At 34.0% G+C, this 24,459-nt stretch overlaps 1 protein-coding gene across 3 annotated transcripts in view; it reads right to left on the reverse strand.

Moving 5' to 3' along the window:
* Positions 1 to 24,459, reverse strand: part of DOK6 (docking protein 6) — a 224,866-nt gene that overhangs the window by 91,028 nt on the left and 109,379 nt on the right. For all 3 annotated transcript variants that reach the window (XM_087961478.1, XM_087961477.1, XM_026671864.2), the window contains exon 2: positions 14,591 to 14,698. In XM_087961478.1, the coding sequence (XP_087817604.1) occupies positions 14,591 to 14,698 (108 nt within the window). The remainder of the gene's footprint in view (positions 1 to 14,590; positions 14,699 to 24,459) is intronic.

The following is a 24,459-nucleotide window of genomic DNA, read 5'->3' on the forward strand; positions in this document are numbered from 1 at the left end:
GATCAAATGGGTTTGCAATCCTAGAGGGAAAATAGTTTTAATTAAGCTAGAAATCATGGGAAACTGGAGTTTAATAACTGTGAAAATCACTTATACTAGTCATTAATAACAGATCCAAGAAATCTAGGATTACAAATACCACAGTTAAAGCAAGCTATGCTATCACTGTACATGAAGTCATACTTTGCTATCTAATCCTAAACCAATCACTGAGTAATTTTCTGTGGTAATTATCTTATCCATTTTAAACCACTTAAGTAAGTTAAAAGCTATTATAATATATTATAAATCTATAAATTTATTGCATAGTACATGAAAGAGTAGTTTTTTCTTTCATTGAGATTCTGATCTCTTTTAACCCTTTTACTTGTCTTTTATATTTGTTTCTAGCTCCGCAACATATAATGTGATAAAATTCTTTAAAGCCATTAGAGTATGTTTAAATGGTTTTAAATAGTTTTCTATTAGGGATCAACAAAAGCCTCAATCTTACTTCAGATTAACTCAGAAATTTCTGAAATCTGAAAATAATTAAACCCTCAAAATATTTTTCATAATAATCAGCAAAAGAAAAACCTATTAAATAGAATTTAGAAGACAACAACAGTACAGGTAAATTGATAAACCTTTGTTTCATGAATAGTCTAGTAAAATTGGGAGTGTTTTTCTACTCACATTTTACTCATACTTTCTGAATTGTGCCTTTTTCAAGAAAATAGTAGCAGTGGCTAAGTATGAACGCAGAGTTAAATGGTAAATTATTATTTTTTTATCAATCAGATCTCAATGGAAGCAGAATTGGGGAGAGAGGTTCATCTCTTCTTTGAAGCAAGTATTTATAAACTCCTGAAATGTCCAAAATGTTTAAGAATTTTCTAAGCCATTTGAATTTAGGATTTGATGAGGCTAGTTTAAAAATGTGAGACATTTTTAATGGCAAAGATCAACTTTCTGTGGAAATAACTGCCATATGTAACTTGGCAACTTAATTGTTCAGCCTTGATTGTAAATATTTTATAGACCAATACCAAGGTGTGTTCTGAAAACTACTGATTTATTCAGCAATGTCTTCAGGGGAAGCAAGGTGTAATTGTACTTTTCCCCTCCCTCTTTGGTAAGTGTGTTGATGTTGCATAGAGGGGATAGGAATTCAATTATGCTGCCATGCCTATCATCTTGTCTTTTGTGCCCCTAGGATGCTGCAGGATTTATTTCTACAAATGTATTGAATATGAACAGTCTGGTGTACAACTATAAAATTTAACCTGTTTAACTGGTTTACTTTTTCTGGAAAAATTTCAACCCTTACAACAGTAGCCATTTTGATAGCAGCATTTACATTTTTAATAGTTCAAATGTGATGTGTTATAATAGTGTTCCAACTAACTTGACTAACTAACAAGGCCAGCTATATATGCATCTCTAAATCAAAATAATGCTTACTTTTTCCTAATGAAAATTGTTGTTGAAATGGTGCATATTTAAATATTCCCATACATCACAAACACAATGCTGCTATTTTGTTTTGAATCTTTTTTCTGGTTGATACTTGGTGTTGTGAATCAATAAAAAAGTAACTAAGCCCAAATGCAAAGCGGGTTTTGAAAGCCTGCACACCTGATTGGTCCTTAAACAACGAACAAGGATTGGTCCATAACAAGTCCCTGATTGGCCAATATTAGGACACTTCTTATTGGATATTAGTTGAACTTGTTGTACATATTATTGGTTAATAGGGTAGCAGCCAACCCTATAAAAGGGTTACTGCTGCCCATAGCTTTGCTCTGTTCTGTTCTATCTACTGTTATTAAAGAGTTTGAAGTCACTGGTCAGATGTCTGGTCTCCATTATTCTCCAAACATAACACTTGGTTCATGTATTTATAAAGTAGGTTGATGAAACAAGCATTTGCATTTTGTGAAGATTTACATAAATAAATTATAAAGTGAAATTAAAATTATTCTAAAACCATATAGCCAAATATTTAACTTGGCAAAGAATGGAAAAGATCTCCTATTGAAGCAAGAATATGAAGTTGGAAATTTTTCATTATTGTATTCCATATAGTACCTATGAATGCATGTAATTCAATTTAAATGAATTTCATGCTATGCCTTATTCAAATCAAGATATAAATGAATATATCTAAGAATATATGAGCTATATGATTACTGATATTATGATTTATCACACAGTTAGCTACACATTTAGAATGGATCTGACAATTTTGTCCACCTGTAGAGTTCTTCCCAAGGACCTAAATTTTATTAAACAAATTTATATAGCCTCTCAACTCACACACAGATGACTCCGGATGGCTTACAACATTAAAATCTATAACATAAAAAAACCATATCACAATATAAAAACAACGCATAAAAATCCCAACATAAATAACACTACATACATTCTGAGAAGCAACTATATGACTTCTTGTCACTATAGCAGTGATTGGGTTTAGCTACAAATTTAAAAGAGTTAATTGCCACTTTCACTTAATTATTACAAAAGTGAAAAGCAATTAAAATCTCAAATTAAGAGTCAAATTCAAATATTAATTCCTAAGGTCCCAAACACACTTTCACATTTTCTTTACTATCAAGCTGTGCAAAAATCTTTTCCACATTTGAGAGAAAGTATCTAATAATCACAATACAATATTAAATATATGCATCTGAAAATCTATACTCTGAATAGATACATGGGAAAAGATAATGAAGGAATGAAACCAGCATTTCAGACCTTAAAATATTGAATAGAGCTACCAATGAAATATTTATATATTGTTGGAGAATGGAAGCTGTTAGGGTTTGTGGATTAACCCCTAGCAGAGTATTGCAGCAGTAGTCAAGCCAGGCAACCAAAGGAGAGCGGAAGGGCCCCAGAGTATACACACACTGAACACAAACACTGTTTGTAGTTTAAATAGTTTTTAATCCAGTTAGAGTTTAAGCATTGTCATTCAGTCCATTAAGTCATTCACAGTATTTCCATCCAGTAAGACTCACTAGTATAGTCCAAGTTAAGAGTCCTTGCAATATCTTTATCAGCCGATAAAGATATCTTCTCCTCCTCCGGTTTCACTCTCCAGAGAAACAAACGCTGGATATTCAGTAGACTTACGCAGTAAATCAGCAAACAGTAGCAAACAATAACAGTTCAGTCACAGGCACTCACAGTCAGTAATCACAGTTAGTCACAGCAAGACACAGTTACAGTCAGCACACAGTTACAGACAGACAGTAACTTCTAACCGCACCCTTAATCGGCTAATTGCCTGCTGCATTGTGCTTAAAGTGATAAGCACTTAAACCATGATATCTAAGTTTTATATATTTATTCACCCAAACCATATTTGGTATCAATGTTATACCTAACATACTCCCCTTTTGGGTGAAATAAATATATAATACCTTTTACAATCTTATCCCATATTTTTCACAACTCTCCTGGTGCTTACTGGCACCTTGGGCTTTAGTAAAATTATCAGCTAAATTGTCCTCCGACATACAGTACTCTAGCTGAATCATCTTACTTCTTACAGATTGTCTCACGTTTAGATATCTTAGATCTGTATGCTTGCTCCTTGTTTTTACTCCAATATTTGTGGCCATTTGAATTGCTGCCTGATTATCTTCATGTATAATTATAGGATAATCTACAGTTATACCTATATCAATTAACATTTGTTTATACATTATTAATTCTGTACATAACAATGATAAACAGGAGAATTCTGCCTCCATAGTAGACAAACTTATATGCTGTTGTCTTATTGACTTCCAGCCTATTAATGTCTTACCCAGCATTATGGCTGTTCCTGAAGTCGACTTTCTAGTGTCTCTTTCTGATGCAAAACTAGCATCTGCATAAGCACTCAAAATTAAATCACCCTTTGGTTCTAAATACAATGAATAATTCATTGTCTTTTTAAGATATCTTAATATCCTCTTAGCTGCATTCCAGTGTCTTTCACATGGTGCAGAATTGAATCTAGCCAACTGATTCACGCAGTACGATATATCTGGTCTAGACCAATTACTAATATAACTCAAACTACCAATTAAAGATTGATAAATCACCTTATCAAACTCAGGGCTTTGTACATCAGTGTTGCTAAACTCCTGACTCATTGGAGTCTTAGCTGGCTTACAAAGCTCCATCTTGTAATCTTTTAGCAATTTGCTTATCTTATCTTCCTGAGATATCTTAAAACCTTTCCGTGTTTTCTTTATATTCAAACCGAGATACTTCTTTATCTCCCCTAATTGCTTGATCTTTATTCTCTTTCCTAATGATGCTATTATTTTATTTGCTTCATCATTAGTTTCAGTTATCAATGCAATGTCATCTGTGAATAGTAATAATAATGATACTTTCCCATTTGTCTCCCTCTTAAACAAACATGGATCGGCTAAACCAGCTTTAAATCCTATATTGTCTAGTTCCTTTACAATATACTGGTTCCATTCATAGCCTGATTGTTTAAGATCATAGAGGCTTTTCTTTAACAACCAACAATCATTATTATCCTTATTTTCACTTTTAATACCAACAGGTTTTTTCATATAAATAATATGTTTTAATGGGGCGTGCAAGTAAGCAGTTTCCACATCTAAATGGTTAACTATATAGTTTTTACTAGCTGCCCACACTAAAGCTGCTCTCAAGGTTGCTGCCTTAAGACTAGGTGCAAACACCTCATCGTAGTCATTGACATTCTGCCTAAAACCTTGGGCTACTAACCTTGCCTTATGGATTAAATTACCATCTTTATCTATTTTTACCTTAAATATCCATTTGCAGCCAATGGATTTCTTACCTACAGGTAATTTAGCATTTTCATACACCTTCATATCACTTAATGAATTCAGTTCCTTATTCATTGCTGCATACCATCTTTCTTTTTCCTTAGTAGGATACTTTTTAATTTCTTCTACAGAATTAGGAACTTGATTAATCTGGCACACTGTGTTAGCCTGGTACCTATCAGGCGGTCTAGATACACGTGTAGTTCTTCTGGGAATTACAGGGCTTACAGGAGGACTTTGTTGAACTACTACCTGTTCATCTTCCTCATCCTGTTCAGCTATTGAATCTGTTTCTTCCTTTATGGGCACTATTTCATCCTGTATTTGTCTCTTTACTTTATTTTTAAAGTTACAGGGATAACTAATGGGATTTCTATAGGATTCAATAATTACATCTTTATTGGCATCCTGTTCTAATTTCTCCCATCCTTCATGTTCTAGAAATTGGGCACTAGCACTACATAACACTTTAGATGTGCCTTTCTCCCAAAATCTATATGCCCTATGGTTTGCCTGATAACCAACGAAGAAAAATCTTTTAGCTCTATGTTGCCCTTTTTTCTGAGTTGTGCAGGAATATGCACCCATGCTGGTGCACCAAATGTGTGCAGGTAACTTAGGTCAGGTTTCCTGCCATGCCATCTGGTGAATGGTATTTCACCTGTTGTTGTATTAACAACGTTGTTCAATATGTTATTAGCACACATTATAGCCTCCCCCCACAAAGAATCAGGTAACCCAGAATCATTTAACATTGTTCTAACCATTGCCTGTAGTGTTTGGCCTCTTCTTTCAATAAAAGCGTTATGTTCTGGCCTGTATGGAGCAGACTTCTTATGCTCTATTCCAGCTACTTTAAGTCTGTTCTGGAATTTGTTATTAATAAATTCCGTGCCATTATCTGTCACCAGGGTTATCAGTTGCCGTTTAGACTTTCTTTCAGCAAACCTAAGCCAATTGAAAAATGTTGATATGTTTCAGTTTTGCTTTTCATTAAATAGCAAAACCCATATCTAGAATAATGGTCCATAATGCTCAGTATATATCTAGCACCTCCCATACTGGGTTTCTTTGGACCTATTATGTCTGCAAATACTACTTCTAAATGTTCTTTTGTTTTGAAACCATTTAGCCTATTTGCAGGCAATACCTTGCTCTTATCTTCACAGCAAACATTACAACGCAAATATTTATCACAAGATTTTAACCTTATTCCTTCAGATAACTCAACTGTACGTTTTAGCATTTTAAAATTTACATGCCCCAAACGCCTATGCAATAAATGGATACATTCTTCATGAGGCTTTATATTATTAAATACAGTTTGTGCCTCCCCTTTCTTACTATTATCTAAGACATATAATGTTCCATTTAAAGCTGCAGTTACCCTTTTGTTATCTTTTTCAATTATGCAATTATTATCTTTAAAAGTAATTACATAACCTAATTTATCTAATACCCTTACTGAAAGCAAATTAAACTTTAGTTGCGGTACATACAACATTTTTATATCCTGGTTTATGTACGGACAACGTGCAAAACCTTGACCTTTCGCTTTCAGGTTCCAGCCATTGGCAAGTGATATATGTTGAGAACTTGTAGACATTTTTATAAATTTTGTCTTATCTCTTGTGATGCAGTGGGATGCGCCACTGTCAACCACCCATAAATTATTCTTCACATCAGAGTTGCTAAATGTGGCTAGTTCAAATGCTTTCTTTGGCTTTTTATATTCTGGCTTTTTATCTTTTTGCAGAATCTTGCCAAATGTCCTCTGCCTCCACAATTAAAACACTTTTTAATTGTGTATGCCGTCGAAGATAAATTCTCTTCTTCCGGGTGCTTTACTTTGCTTTGCTGGTTTCTTTCAAACTTTGAAGATAATTTCTCTTCTTTCTTATCTTCTCTCAGCTCGTCACGCTCACGCCTTCTTCTGGCTTCTTCTAGTAGCCTGCCTGTTATGTCGGTTAATGAGAGGCTTTCTTTTGGCAATACCTCTAACGAAGTCACATAGTCATCATAGCTTTGATCTAATGAAGATAATATTATGTAGACTTGTTGCAGTTCATTAAATATAAGCTCTTTTTCTTGCAAATCTTGAAAAATGCTCTTCATACAGTTTAAATGAACTAACATATCTCCATTCCTCTGAAGATGCGTTCGAAAAGCTTCCGTGTAAGATTTATATGTGCTCCTACACTGTCCCGAACATAAATCTTCCTGAGGTTCTCCCAGCAGTTTGCAGCATTTTCTTCTCCACGAATATGGACAAGCTGCTGATCACAGAGAGTCAGTCCTATGATGCATAAAGCCTGCTCATTCTTCAGTTTAAAGTCTTGTAACTTTTCGTTATCATCATCATTAGCAGGATCCCAGCTACTCACATCTGGTGGGTTTGCTATAATGTCCCACAAACCTTCTCTGCGTAGAAGTAAACTACATTTCATTGACCATGAAACATAGTTTGTTCCATCCAGCCTGGATATCATGGACAGTTGTGACAAATTTACTTGTGCCATTACTCTTCAGATATTTTGACTATTTTAAACTAATTAAAACAGTTTGTTTTTACAGTAATGTGCAACTCACACCAACTCTCTCTGCTATATCCTGGTTAGTTAGACTATGCTGCTGGGCCCATAACCAGTGTTAGGGTTTGTGGATTAACCCCTAGCAGAGTATTGCAGCAGTAGTCAAGCCAGGCAACCAAAGGAGAGCGGAAGGGCCCCAGAGTATACACACACTGAACACAAACACTGTTTGTAGTTTAAATAGTTTTTAATCCAGTTAGAGTTTAAGCATTGTCATTCAGTCCATTAAGTCATTCACAGTATTTCCATCCAGTAAGACTCACTAGTATAGTCCAAGTTAAGAGTCCTTGCAATATCTTTATCAGCCGATAAAGATATCTTCTCCTCCTCCGGTTTCACTCTCCAGAGAAACAAACGCTGGATATTCAGTAGACTTACTCAGTAAATCAGCAAACAGTAGCAAACAATAACAGTTCAGTCACAGGCACTCACAGTCAGTAATCACAGTTAGTCACAGCAAGACACAGTTACAGTCAGCACACAGTTACAGACAGACAGTAACTTCTAACCGCACCCTTAATCGGCTAATTGCCTGCTGCATTGTGCTTAAAGTGATAAGCACTTAAACCATGATATCTAAGTTTTATATATTTATTCACCCAAACCATATTTGGTATCAATGTTATACCTAACAGAAGCACTCCTGAATGGTCATTTCAAAAACAATTCAATTCAAACTAAAAGCAGTAAGCATCTGGTTGATTTGGGTCCTAAAGAACTGACCAACAAGAATTTTAACAGCAGATTTATAGCACTTTAAAGACATTTTTGCTAAAGTTTTTACACCTAAAACTCTACATCATTCCAAAAAGTGCAGTCAACTTTATGAATGGTTGTATCATTATAGCTCTGTTAGTCATTAAGGTGTCAAATACTTTTTGCTTCTGTGATATCGTCTAGCAGTACAGAAATCAAAAAATAAAATAATTCTAATAAATTAATCCTTACTGTCATTTTATTTTTGTTAATCATTTTAAATGTTTTAATACCATACACTTCTTTTACTGTGCTATGCAATACCATTCTGATAAAAGAACAGAAATGCACTTGAATCTTCAATTCGAATTGGAGTCTAAAGCTGGGGGGTGGGGAGAGAACACATTTTAAAAGATTGCACTATTTATATTACTTAAGAACATACTTAAGCATGACACTGTCTCTTTCAGCCAACACAATCAATCTATTTGATCAGCTCAAATTATGCATATTGGTAGCTTCATCAGGCAATAAGGCAGTATCACCAAGCCAAGATATTTCACTTTGTTTCCCAAAACACATACCAGTAGCACTGCCAGAACTGCAGAACTGCTGTCTAATCCATAAAAGCTGCCAGCAGAATAAAATTACATTCTCTATGCCAACAGCACAGTGGAAAAGCCAAAACATAATGTATGACTGCTATGCAAGGTTTCTAAAAACCTGAAAGAATGTGAAAGGTGTTCATATATCAAACCTCACTGTACAGTTTAACTGCTATTTAAAGACTAATATTCACCATTTTAATAATACATAAAAATTATCCAGATAGCATTGAAAAATGATTTCACCAGCTGTTATGTTAATGAAAAAAAGGTAAAACTGAAGCAATATACCATAAAACAAAACTGTCAGAACATTTTCCTCTGTCACCAGTGATGCTATAAAAATCTGTTTGTTCACTAATAATGAGAAAATATCTACTTCTATTCCTCCCCTTATCTTTAACCCTTGAGGATAAAACATTTTCAAATCGCCATCGTAGTTTTAAGTCTTATGGTTTTTCTCATGTGGCATTTATAATACACTGAAAATGTTTGTAATTATTGCTTCAAAAATCTGCATGGACCTGACAGGATGGAAAATATCATGAATACAGCAAACTGCAATTTTAATGTAATTTTGAAACAAGGAGGCAGAGAGATTTTCAGCCTGTAAATTCATTTTTATAAATTCTAAGAATGTACTGTGACTAATTTTAATGTATTTCTAACCAACTGTTTATCTGCTCTTATTGTTGTAATTGTATATTGGTATCTTTGGATATTGTTTAACTACATTTTTCTGTAATTATAATGAATTCTATTTCATGTAAATTACTGGAAATTTTTAATGTGTTTTTTTTTGGTATGAATTTCTGGTTAATGATGCTTTTCTGTTTTTAATCTTATGATTTTAAAAATACATTTTTCTATTGTAGGTTCCCCCAAACATCACCATGTGGATTGCGCACAAATGTAATCTGTAAATAAATGTAGATAAATAAATAAATATACATCAAATGATAATATGCTTCTCTACAAAGTCAACTCTTGCTCAGTGAGAGACCAATGAGTTAACTCGGAAATCTAGAACACAACTTGTAAGAGGGCAAAGGTCCACATTGATAAATTTAAAATCTTTGTGGTCTGCAAAGGAATGCTGGTGGGCTAATTAACAATTTGGTGACTAGAGGGGCATCTACAGTGTTGGAGTGGGTGGTCATGGGAAGTAAGGCACTAGGCAACATGACTTTCAGGGCAGTGGTGGTGATTTTATTACCCTTTAAAAAACAACAACAAACAAAAGGTCTGTGCTTTTTCCAAGGGTGCTTGGTGGGCTGCATTTACAGGCCTGGTCTAGAATTTATTTTGAAGCATTTCAATTATCTAGAGACATCCTTTTTAAAAAAAATGCATTGGAAAGAGCCTTTCATTTGTTGTGTATATGATTTCATTTTTGCAGGCAAAAAAAGATTGTAAATTAATTGAGTCATGTCCTGATGGGAAGTCTGACAGCTTGAATTAAAGAGCCTATAAAATATCAAATCACTCCAGTTGTTTTGTCCAAGTCTGCTAATGTTCTAAGGTAAATATTATTCATACTATATAATATCCAGATGAGCACCTCGGTAGCATGTGGTAGTTCTATGAGGTGTGGTGGGCTTCCTAATTTGTTGATTGAAGAAACCCACCATGCCATATGTATATATGCAACCACCATTATTTTTCAAGCTACATTAATTGAACACATGGCACACATCACAAATCAGATTCCTATTTAATGCACTATTCCTTTGCATGACTGTGGGACATTTAGAAACTCAATTACATTCTTATGCTCCCAAAGCATTCTTCCTTATCTTCCTGGTACATTAATCACCATAAAAACACTCAAGGTCTCTAGGGATAAGAATAAGCATGGTATTTAAGGAACGCAATAGAAAGAATTCACAATGCACAATTATTTAAATTTCATTTTGTTTGAGGTAACTTCTTATAAATCGCCACTAATTTGTTTTAATAAAATAATTTAAATTGCTTCTACTTTCACCTTATTTCAAATTAAATGAATTATATTGGCTGGCAATTATATTAATACAATTGTCAAGTGCAATAAACTTGTTTTAGATATATTATGTGTGCATTAATTATTTCAACACCAATACATTTTAACAATGTATTCCATTTGTAAATGAATGCAAATGCAAATTGTACTATCTTTTTTTGTACAAAAATAAAACAAAATAGCAGATTTAAGAGCTGCTATCATTAGTTATCCTTAGATTTAAAAAAATTCCATCCTCCAAAATGTTATTATATTAAACAAACAGATGCTTTGGGGTTAAAAAAAAGACTGACTACATTTGATGGCATTAAAAGAAAATTTGAACAGCCTATGAAAAGTAAAGGTGCCCTAAACCTCTGCTGGCAATATCCATATGTATTTCTTGGCAGCACTCTATTGCCTTCTTTTTAGCATTTTTTTTCAATTTCCCAGCTTAGCCAACAATTATGGAATGCTCATGTTGTTCCCCATTCAACTAGGCCAATTCTGCTCAGTTTCTAAGATCAGTCAAAGTTAGCTACGGGTTATATCTGCTGTTGCAAAAACATTTTTTGTGCCAATACTACGGAAGAGCTTTGACATTACACTACCTGTTTCAGTTTCTAAGCTTGGCCTTCTAATTAGTAGTAGAAGACTGGTAGTCTTCCAACCAAATTCTCGTCAGGATTTGCCTTTTTTAATTTCTGAGCTCTGACAAGTTTGACTAGGCATTGCCATCTAAGACCTGAAAATTCACTTCCTTTTTCCTAAAAAAAAAAACCTCAACTAATTTGTTCTCTTCCATTTCTTCTCTAAATGTACAACTAAATAAAGAGTTTATCTTTATTCCACTATTTCTCTCTCCCTCCCTTTTTATAAGACTTGATATAGGAAAAGAAGCCAGGAAAAGAAGGTTTCAAGTCTGAAAATAGGTTGTTGTTGATAATAAAGAGGAGGAGGAGGAAGAGCAGGAGAGGAAGAAGAGGAAAAGGAGGAGGAAGAGGATGGGGAGAGGGAGGAGAAGGAGAAAGAGAAGGAGGAGAAGAAGCTTAGTCACAGTGCAGAGCACTGGTAGCAGCTTCATTTTCAGTCATATCACTACTTTGTTACATACAAGACAATACAAATACCTCTGACGATGACTGTTACTAAAAGGTTGGAAAAGATTCAAACAAAAGCCAAGCTCTGTATGCCTTCCCTACTCTGTTTTAACAATGTCATTGTGAAAACATTAAAGGAATTAATTTTTTTTAGGAGAATAGATTCTATGGGTATAGGAATTAGAACTGTATGAAAGAAAGGAATCTTGCTGAGAATGGAATGGAATATCTTGTTAACTTCCTCCAAAATCCTACTGCTTTTTAACAATCCCACCTTCCTATGCTGATGAAGTTGCATAAACAAAAAGCAGAATTATATAGCAAAGTCGTGGAACTGTAACAGAGATGCAAAGATAGACGCTCCCTCAAAGCCGAATAGGGGGCAAAGGCATGGATAGAGTTTTCTTTCAATTTGAAGCTGAACTTTCTTTTTAAGAGATCAGGAAAGGCAATAGAACAGCCATCAAAAAGGCCCTACAGGAGGTGCTATAGTCTTCTAAGAAACCCCTGAGAGTCCAGGTAGTCCTCCACTTAGGACCACAATTAAGAGCAGAATTTCCATTGCTAAGCGAAGAGGATTGTTAAGTGAGTCATGCCTGATTTTGTGACTTTGTTGCTGTGGCTGTTGAGCATATCACTATAACTGTAAGGTGAATCATAGGTTAAGCGAATCTGGCTTCCCACATTGCCTTTGCTTGTCAGAAACAAAGCTGGGAAGATCACAAATGGCGATGACATGTTCAAGATGCTGCAGCTATTATAAATACAGGCCAGTTGCCAAGTGCCCAAATTTTTATCACGTGACCATGGGGATGGAGACCATGGGTCAGAAATATGAGAACCAATTTGTTTTAGTGCCATTGTACCTTTGAACAGTCATAAACAAATGGTTGTAAGTTGAGGACTACCTGTAAGACCTACAAAATATTTCCAGGAAGAAGGACCTAGGAAAAAGACCACAATGGCAGGCGACCAAAGAAAGACTCTAAGGTACAGAACGGTTGCCAGCTACTAAACAAACTGAAAAGACTATAGTGGGCACAATGCCAGGAAGAAGTCCTAAACAATGGATCTGTCATATATTTCATGGTAATGATCTGCATTTTTATTTTTGCCTTAGGCACAGAATAAAATCTTTGCCAACCAAGCATAACAATATTGCTTGATATTGCTGTCAGCAACATTGCTTCATCTTAAAAAATGTATCTGCTGACATAAAAAAAACAGGACTTAAGGTTCAATAAAACATGGCTTTAATTTATTACTACCTAACAAAAACACCAATAAAATCCTTAGAGAAACAACCATCACCGTTTAATCAGGATATGAAGTACAGATTAAATTTATAAATTAAGTAACAATTAACAAATGTCTACTGACCTGCTGAGATTAAAGTCTAGCTTTGAATCATATTTAATAGTAGTACCCATACTTGTCCTTGAAGCTAATTTGGATTCTTTTTCAGTTCCAGCAAGCAGTAGTCCCAGACAATGAGAAATGTATTTTATAAAAAATTGAAAGAAGTTTTATCCAATTCCTGGTAATAGTTACAAATCTATGCAATCCTTTCAAAATGGGATTTGATGAAATATGTTATCTCAGCTATATTCTTTCTGAATGAAAGCCAAGCATTGTAAGTTTAAGGAAGTTCTACCAACTTTCTTTTTTCAAAATTCAAAGAGTTTGAAGTAAAACCCTAAGCAATGCTATTTAATAAACTTCCTAGAGTCACTTTTTAATTTGTGTGACATATATGCCCTCATCAAAACAATCCACGTCTTTCAAGTTCAGTATGTAATTATTCTAGGAGGAAGATGACAGTTGAATGTCTAAACAAAATGTAGCATTTTTGTATATCTATAAAATTTGTAACTTTTTCTTGGAAATAACTTCCAAAAGCCAAAAAAAATGTTAAGATAATGTAGCTCATAAATGTAGATCCTTAATTTTTCTCTGATATGTTAAAACTCTGGCACACTTATTAGAATATATATGTTCGTAGACAGTACACATAGAAGTAAAATGCCTTCTTCTATGTCATGTCTTCTTTACTTCATTCCAAGTGGGCATTTCATTCAGTCTGTCTTAAATGGTTGATCAGATAGTATTTTTGTTAGGTAACTTTCAGCTTCCATGAACCATACCCCAGAAAAAACTATCATATAGAAATAGAGAAAAGTTATATTCTAACACTCTCACTAATATATTTAATTCATAGGAAGCTTATTATAAAATGTCTACTCAAATATGCAGCCATTCAATTCTATTGAGCTGCTATACTATATAAATTATATTTGCTGATTTTTGCTCAAAATCACTATAATATATTACCGTAGCTCAGCCTTAAAATATTAAAAGAATTCTAAGCAAACATAGGCTAAAGAGAATACTGAATGAATTACAGTACTTTTGATGATATACAAATGGAAGGAAAAGTTTCCATCTGTTGAATGGCAGACAGTGGATAGCAAACACCCAATATCTAAACTATAGTACTTTTATACATGAATTTTCTCAAAATCTTTTTAGCCCCAGGCAGGTGTTTAAGTTTCTTTGTTAACCTCTTTAAAAAATGGCTTCAGATATTTAAATGCACTTATATTTTGTGTTTAAACTGTATATTGAATTACAGTTAATTAGTGTAGATTACAAACTTGATCATTAATTAATTGTGCATGGTTACAGAAAGGATGGAAAGAAGGCAATCATGTATCTGAGCCTATATCAACAGCATCAAGTAATGTTGCTTCCACTTCAAATGTGTCAAAAATGGTTTAGTTCTCCGCCTAATATAGTTGCTACTTACCTTGTGAAAATTTCTGAAATATGCTGCCTTCTCATCTGGAAATTTTTCTAGCCTTCGAGGTCCTTTACTTGAAGCTTTCTTGAAAACTAGCCAACATCTTCTGAAAATCTAACACAAACCACAAAAAGAAAAATTACCACCCTTAGAAAACTCATATTACATTCACCTGAATATAATAATAACAGAACTTCGATATTAACTTCATTTTATTTATAAATAAATATTTATTTGTTTCATGTATGATATAGAATAGTGACAAACATTCATTGTTTTTAAATGTTTTGTGTCTCTGATTTCATTCTTAATCTCAAAAACACCTGAATAATTTGATTAAAAAAATTAGCACATTTCTAGTACAAAATTATTTTTCAAGATCGTGTATTATACTATTGCGAAATTGGTTTGGTATACATATCAGCTTCACTGATAAACATACCTTAGGCATGCTTATTCAAAAGTAGAATTCATTAAATCAATAGGCCTTATCCTGAGCTGACCATGTACCAGATTGCAGCCTATGCGTTCTTAAAATATATCTTGTATAAGAAAAATAAATTTTATGCAGTGGAATATCAGTTTTAGCCATGTTTTAGAGTCAGGTATTAAAGTAAAAGTGTTTTAGAATCAGGTATTAAAGTAAAAGTGCCAAATTTTCTTTGATATTTCTCCAGCTCCTCTTTAGCATTTGCAACTGGTTTAACATCAGTCTGCTAATTGTCTCAATGACATATTCACTAACCAACTTGATCCCAGCCCCTAAAAAAACATAAATTATTTCAGTGTGGGGACTGCAATAGGTGTTCAGGAACAGGCAGATGTTTGGATGAGATGGAATTGAGCTAGGAGACTGCAGAGTTACTTGTAACCGCAACTTTATCCTACATTATCTCTAGAAATAATGTTACAATGTGGCAGACTTCCAATAAACCTAGTCGAAAGTAAATACCCAGAGGTAGTGCTTTTCATGTTCTTTGATATCTAGTGTTTTAATGAATACCTAATTTATAATGGTTTCACTTTCTGGTCCTTGAGTAACAAGAGGCTCTTTTGTGTTCTGCATCTCCAAGGTATTAGAATCTGTTTCTCCTTTGTTAATTTCTCTCGCTATTGTTAACACTGATCAATGTATTCAATGTCTGTTCTTTTAATCTAATTTACACCTACTCCTTTTATTTGAATATTTGAAACAGAGGAGATCAAGAGCAATACTTTAAAATGTACAATATTGCATTAGGCCTCTAATATTTTCACAGAGGCTACTTTTTATAGATTATTTAGTTTCTTTTGCCCTGAACTTAAAGTCTTTAAAAATATTTCTTGTAAAAAATCCTTCTGTGCAGCAATAATACATCCAACTATTAGTGAAAAGAAAGCTGCTCATTTACTTCAACTACGAACAATGACAAGCATGAATTCTTTTTGAGAAGCTTACATGAGAGTACTGTATCAAATTATAATCAAAAGAGGAAACCCTTTTGTCAAAAGTATAATATTTTAAAGAAGACCGTGATTATTTAAAAAGAACCTGATGGTATTTCCATCCTCAACTCCAAGGCTAATTCTGTCCTCAACTCCATGGCTATTTTTTCTGAAAATGAAATTTTGAAAGTGTAGAAATACAATAGGAAAGAAGGAAGGAATGAAACTTTTCCTTGCCAAATTGTAGCTATTTCAAACTCCCTCTTGAAGTTTTTAAATACCTGCGTATCTTTCCTAAGTGACTCTCAATGTGAATGACAAAATCCCTGTGATTGAATCTCCAAACTAATTCATTATTCAATCGTTTAAATTTTAAATGATAATTGAGATAAACACTGTGAACTAAATTGAATGACTTTTGGTTCTTATCAGTGAATGAAAAAGTCTGAGGACAATGATCCAACCCACATACAATTCATAATTAGCAAACTATCATGGACTAAGTATTACTTAGGACTGTGTGAATTCAGATTTTAAAGCATGGTGTTTCCATGAAGCTCACAGGATGACCTTGGGCCTCTCATTAACTCCCAGATTTAATTTATTTCAGAGGTTTGCTATAAAGTTAAAATAAAATGAACAATTTATGCTTTCCAGAGCTGCTTGGAGGAAAAATGCAATCACTGTCAATTCAGTGTGCGCTGAAATTATTAAATCTGTTGAAAGCAATGCTATCTGGACAATCTAACTTTAGTTAAATGTATTTGCAGCTGGGTGTTGCAGCTAAAGTAAATTGTAGGCTTTTAGCATTTATTTCAGCTGATAAACAAATCCAATGTTTTAAGTTTTCATTGTTTGTTCGAGGGTTCTATTTTTGTTTTTCGTTTAGCCTGTGAACAATCAAACAGGCAATCTTTGTAAAATGGAATAAATAAATAATAAGATCAAGAAGATATCATGCATTACAAATGAATGTATATTTATCCAAGACATCTTGTCCAACAGAAACACAGTTAACTATTCAGGTACAGTTAGTTATTGTATTATTTCTGATCTACTGATAGTTGCATGAATTTCACAAACTTTCTCAGTTCATAACACCCTTACTGTCTCTCTAATCTTTTCAAGGCATTCCTAGGCCAAAACTGTAATTAATCTTGAGTTTGCAATTTGCAATCCTATACATTCACTCTATATTGTGATCCTGTATAAATGGTTTGCAGCACCATGGACAGAGTTTGGAAACAAAAGTCCTACTGCTGTTTGAAAAATTTGGAGGAAGAATTCACTCAGATCCACTCAGAGTTTGAGATCAGCTGAGCAGCTCCAATGTCAGAAGACGACTGAGATCCATATTGTGGTGTTATATGAAATGACTTTGTAATTTCTGAAGTGGACAAGATCCTCTGCAATATTCCTGTAGGGTAAATCCATGCCTATCCTGGTTAATGAAAGCCTCCAGAGATGTGATTGGAGATTCATCAGAAAAGTAATGAATATATCCTTGGGAGAGGAACTGTAATGGGCAGACAGGATTTTTTACCCCTGTTTTTGCAAGTGGCACCTTCTTAAGAAAGCAAGGTTTACTCCACATATAGGGACAGTTATTCACCTGCCTCCAATCTCCCTTTGGAGGGAGGTAGGTTGTAGAGCAGGGGTCTTCAAAATTGACAGCTTTAAGACTTGTGGACTTCAATTCCCAGAATTCCAAAGGTGGCTTTTCATAATTTGGTACCTAAGTATTTGTGCAACTGCCTTTTCCCTGATCAACCAATCGAAAAGATGTTGTAGGTTGTGCTCTCTGTGTCTCATCAGGGCTCCCTCTCTGGACTGTTGTCACCTGATACTCAATTGGATCCTTTTAGGAAGCTGGTGGAAAACTGGCTATTTCATCAAGTCAGGAAAGTTGGATTGTTTTAGCTGCCTCTTGGATGGGAAAGTAGGTTTCTTGTTATTATTCTTAATACTTTCAGTTATGACTCTCAGTTCCACAGGAATACTTTTGGTAGTTGTTTTTAATTGACTGTATGCTTTAATCCCAATTATGTATTAGTGAATGGTCTGTTGCTCAACTGCAGAATGGAGTGATTGTCCTATCAATCAATCTTGCTATACAGAATGTCTCCTGCATGATCCCATCCAGTTGGTGATGAAGTGACTTGGTGCCTCTTCTTATATATATATATATCAGTATGTGTGTTTGTGTATGTGTATATATGTACATGTACACACATACACAGATACCTGTGTGTGCATCCCTGTTTATTTTATAATTAGATAAATGTTTCCCTATTTCTAGCTGACAGTCAATTTTGCATACCTAACAATTATGTCTAAGAATTGTATCACAAGGGAATTCCCTTCTGTTTATTTTATGTTCTGTTAAACCTATAAACAAGTTAATGTACAGGTATTTCAAAATATATTCACACTGACCCAGGGACTATTAGGTTAGGGTAATTTATTATATTTGATTTTCAACAGACCAATATAATACCTATTTGCTGCAAAGCAAGCAAATAAGATCCTCTGAATTGCTTCATTAGAAGATAGATTTTGATACAGATGGTGTCTTAGAGATCATTCTATCTGTTTATTCCTCTCTGAATCTGAACAATAAACAGGGCAGAAAGATATGGCACATAGCGTTATAAAAAGATTAATCAAATATTGTGAAAACAAGATAGAAAATTAGATAAAATCAACTGTCCAATCCACTTCAGTGTACACATAATCTACTTTATGTGTTTCAATAAAAGCATTTAGTATAGCACACAAACCTACTTTTTCCCACTTCATATTTCCTATCCTCTTATTTATATTGTGCACCAGTTTTGGGGTTTCTCTCCCCTTCCACGGCCCTCTTTTCTCCATCTTGTTTTGGTCTGAATGAAGCTCATCATCAGAAGGCATGGTTGAGTGATTATTACATATCTGTATCTTGTCCATCTTTTACAAAGACATATTAATTTTTATGTACAGCAAATTTTACACAAGGATCAGCATACATCAAATAAAACCATGAGATGAAATTGCACAGAAACTATCCTTCCTTTGGTTTAAAGTATACCATATAAAACAATTCTTACATGCATTTCATATAATGTTTACATTTATTCCCTATAATAAAGGAGGAAATTCAGACACTGATAAAGTAAATGTAATTTTCTTGCATATAGTTTTAATTAAAATAGTTTTAGTGATATACTGGGGATATATTACTGAGACACACAAGCAAATAAGAGCTTGCCAGAATGAATAAAGAGATATATAGATATTCATGACTCCATATGGAGTATGGAGGTATATGAATAAACTAAATAAAGGAAATTAGAAAGACTTCCTAAAACTGTGATTAGACATTCCATTTACAATAAATGTATCAGTATGGTTTACTTCAGCAATGAAAAACTAATTTTGTATTATTAAATATATATATATCTCAAATATGTAAGATATCATTTTTCAATTAAAAAGTTTTGATAAAATTAGTATGCTGTACCACGAAGCTAATTTCCTTAAAGCATCCAAGGATAATTTAAAAATCACAAACTTTAGTCTACTACTCTGAATGAGACAATATTATTTTTATTTGCTTTTTTAGTTCCTCACATAGAGAAATAGCAGGCAAGTTTCTCATATCCTGCTGAGTCACTACTGACTCTTGGCATCTTCATGACCAGTAAGTGATGTACTCCAGATTGTGTTTTGTGTGGCAAATTACAACCAATAATACAAGTGAGTCATAAAGTAACTAATTGACTGGTAAGGCTCCATATTATATTTCTTCCTATGAACTTTATTAAAAACATGATTGACTATTTCATAGAGCAGTACTATCACTATTTTCAATATTGCAGGAGGACAACTAACGCTTTCTCTGATAGTCTGGCAGCATCTTTTCAAAGTAACAAATGTTATTAAAAGGCATAATCTTTCATGAACTCCCTTATCCAATGCAGAGTCCAGGTGCAGAGTTGATCTGAAAAGGTACTACCAGGTTCCTTGATATTTTACACTCAAATCAATGTGAAGAATATATACTGTAGTAGCATGAAGAAGTATTCTACATGCAGAATCATGGAATTTTACTCTACAACATCTGTATAACAAATGAATTCATTATTGAGAAGTCATAATGGGTGACACCTTGCACAGAATAGTGTGTTTCAACTTTCATTGTACAACTTCCCTAAAAAAAGAAATTAAGCTTTAATGTTATACTTACATATTGAGGTATGAATCTAATTAAATTCAGTGTGATCCATTTTGAGTGGTCACACTGAATTTAATTACATTCATGTCCCACTATATAAGTACCTTGGTACTCAACTGCTTCAAAACTCATCAAATTTGGTCTTTGGTGTATTTTGCCATGAAAATGTTGTCCCAGTACTCATCATTGTTTTGGTACTAGATGTGTAGCAAAAGGAAATAGGGGACAGCTGCAGAAGGTGGACAGGAAATCAACCATGCTGGGAAGGTCACTGAAAAAGGAAGCAGCAAAGAACTACAGATGGCAGGACAGAAAGTTGGCCATACTGACATAGGAAAAGGAACAGATAGGAAGTCCTTCCTGGCTGAAACAAAGGGTCATGTGTAAGTAACATGGTTTCTTTTTAGTATTCATGCCTCCCAGAACCAATTAAGGACAAGTACTGAAGTATTACTGTATAATGTGAAAATGCACTATGAGATATAAAATAATATTGAATTGATGGATAATAAAATAGTCATAGAATAATGGCCTTTTAGTAGTTTTTCAATCTTTACTATTGCTTCAACTTCTCCTCCTTTAACTATAGGGCATTGCATACCAAAACAACTAGACCCAGGGACAGTTTATTCCTTCAAGTCATCAATCTGATGAACACATAATTTTCACATTGCTGTATAATTTCTCTCTATATATATTATCCACATAGTATGGTTATAATATTATCATTTATCCTTATTATCTCCTCCCTCTTATTGGTATTATGATGATGATGTTGTTGTTGATGATGATCATTATTCTGTTGCTTTGCATGTACACTGAAAGCTTCTGCACTGGGGACAAAATTATTGTGTGTCTAATCACATTTAGGCAAATAAAGTATACCAGTGATTCTCAACCTTTCCTTCATCACAAACCCCCTTTAAATACACTTTGTGGGTATGGACCTTGGCCACAGACCACCAAGACTTAACTCAATATTTAAATCATAACATTTCCCTATGATAACATCACAGCCCCCAGGGGTATACAGACCAATGGTTGAGAACCAGTGAACTTTTCCCTCTCTTCCCTTCCCTTCCATTCTTGCTATCATTTTATTTGGAACTAAAAGTGAATTTAATATATGATTTTTATATTTGTTAATTTTTATTTTATTATATCTGAACTTTCCAAAGTAACAAAAGTAACACTAGTAACCCATTGGTTGCATTCACATACTGTTGGCATACATTTAATACTGCCACTATACAAGTATTATAAAAATTCATGAGGAATACTTACAAATCAATACAAAATAGCATCAGGTATAATAAGAGATTTCTGTATCTATGCCCACTGGCTTTTCTTTTTCTCACTATAATGCTGTTCCTGGTATACTAATCAGTTCCTGATATACTTATGCTGTTCCTGGTACACTAATCAGTTCCTGGTATACTAATCAGTTTTTGTAGGGAGACATATAATTCCACTGACAAATGTTAAAGATTAAAAAAAGCACTTAGGCCTAATCCTATTTTTGATATTCCAACACAATACCAACAACTTTTTGAACTTCCAATTGTGTTGCTTGGGCTATACAACTGTTTCTTACAGTTGTCCATTTCAGCAGTATAAACTTCATTGATTTAAACTTCCAGTGTTCGGCATGGTTTCTGGAACAACAGCAAATGATTCAGTTATATCAGAACAACAATGTATTTAAGACTTCACATTGTAATCTATGCAGGGCTTTCAAGTGTACATCCTGTTGAAATAAGCACCCTGACTGCTGCAGTCATTTAAGTACTTGTTATCAAGGTTTCATGCAACATAGGAGCACATGGAATATTATCAACTGGTAGTATTCCCACATAATATCAACATCTAGAGCTAGATCTCATTTAATACAACTAACATGTTTATTTTCTCATTACAAATGTCTGTTAGAAACATCTGAAACATCTGAAAATTTTTTATTTTACACATTCACTGGGACTGTGGAACAATTACATATTGGAAGAATCTCCCCCCCTCCCTGACCCAATTGTAACCAAATTGATGTGATAGAAATAGGTGGAAAAATAGTTGGAAGCAAAGGCAGGAAGAAATATTACCATTCTAAATAACTCTATTAAATCTACTGGAGAAAATCAGGGAAAAAAATCTGATAAGCTTGAAGCTGACAATACTGGTTTGCTGCTTCTTTTTGGTTTGGTTGGTGTTGGACTGTCTGGTAATTAGTCTGTGTCTAGCTATCCAAAATGCCAATTTGCCAAGTAACTTGAAGGTCACAATCCTGAGCTTTTATTAAGAACTATCAGCTTGAGGGCTTCAAAGTCATTTTTCATAAGCCAAGTAATAATTAAAAATGGCAATTATACTTTGTATTGTTAAAATACATAGATAAATCTTTCCTTTGTATCAATTTGTCTTATTTCTTACTTAGGAGAAATTAGTTTTACAAGGAATTCTTTGGAAAGGAATTAGAAATGCATTTCAACTATACCCGAAATGAAAAGATTGGAGAAATAGAAGCAACATCTTCCATATGTTAATTCCTTTAATAGAGAAGAAGCAGACAACTATATAGGAAACTGTTCCTCTGACTCCAATCTTAGCATTCATTCTAGCAAACCACATTTGTTCAATGTTAGAAGTAACTGAATTTATCCAGCTTGATCCTTGAGTTCATATATGTCACTTTCTTTGGGAAAATATTGTCATTTTTTAATTCCTTGCCTGGCTTTGCAGAAATCAAAGACATTTAGCTCATTAGAGTGTTGTTTATTCTTTTTATACCATTGTTGGTAATACTAATGGAGCGGGGATATGTAAAATATTCTAGACAGAAGCCATTTCATGAATGAAACAGTTATCTGAAGACAACAGTCCAAACCTAAAGATGCTCATATGAAACAAGCTATTTTGTAAAGGATAAAAATAAAAATGTTGTTGTTCCAAGAAGTGGTTTGCAAGTGAAGGAGCAAAGTGATCAAACCAATATTTGCTGTTTGCTTCTGATATGATATACTGCTAGAAATCATTTATTAGGAATTAAGCTTTGTTATTGGCTTCTGCTTATATTATTGTATCCTGTCAGAAATTAGTTGTTAGGAATTAATTCTAGCTTAGTAAATTGTAGCCTTGATACTGGTTAGTATTAGTACAAGGTTTGTTATCTTGCTTCTGTGTCTCACTTCTGTTCTTGGTTTCAAAGCTAGGCCCATTCTTGAAAATATAGAAGAAATTGTTACTTAAGATATCAGGCTCCATAGATAAAGGAAACAGAGTAGAGAGTTTCCTGCCTCATAGATTCTGAATCTGAAAGCATTCTGCTGAATGAACAACTTGGCCAGGGAGGGAACCCCCCCAACCCCAACCCCACAACAGGGCTATAGGAATGTTCCATAGATAAGGTGAACAGAGACAGGGGCTAGAACAAAGAACACTTTCAAGACCATGTTGGTAACGAACCTTTGTTTCTGATTAATTTCATTTATTTTATTTATTTATTTTGTCAAGTGATTATAAGATAACAGGTATAAGTATAAACATAGTTTATAAACATAACATAGTTATGAATACATGAAATGGATACGTACAAGAAAAATAAAAAGAAACAATAATACAGGGACAGTGGGCACGTTGGTGCGCTTATGCACATCCCCTACAGGCCTCTTAGGAAGGGGGTGAGGTCAATGGTAGACAGTCTGAGGTTAAAGTGTTTGGGGAAGAAACCACAGTCAGGTAGAGTATTCCAGACATTGACCACTCTGTTGCTAAAGTCTGCAATTTCCTGCAATCAAGTTTGGTGCAGTTTACCATGAGTTTGTATCTATTGTGTGCTCTTGTAATGTTATGGTTGAAGGTGAAGTATTCATTGACAGGTAAGTCATTGCAATGTATGATTTTATATACCATACTTAGATTGGACCGAAGGCGGTGTAGTTCTAGCTTTTCTAGGTCTAGAATTTCAAGTCTGGTGTCATAAGGTATTCTGCAATGAGTAAAGGGGTGGAGAACTCTTCTTGTAAAATATTTCTGGACTTTCTCAACTGTATTAATATCAGATATGTAATGTGGGTTCCAGACTGATGAGCTGTATTTAAGTATTAGTCTAGCAAATGTTTTGTATGTGCTAGTTTGTAGTGTGATATTACCAAAGAAAAAGCTATGTAGGATTAGGTTAACAACTCTTAATGCCTTTTTGGCTATGTAGTTACTGTGGACTCTAGCACTTAGATCATTAGAG

The sequence above is a fragment of the Notechis scutatus genome, chromosome 3 (genome assembly GCF_049901735.1).
Source record: "Notechis scutatus isolate UNSWTSFEM ecotype Mainland chromosome 3, rNotScu1.2, whole genome shotgun sequence".
Taxonomy (NCBI): domain Eukaryota; kingdom Metazoa; phylum Chordata; class Lepidosauria; order Squamata; family Elapidae; genus Notechis; species Notechis scutatus.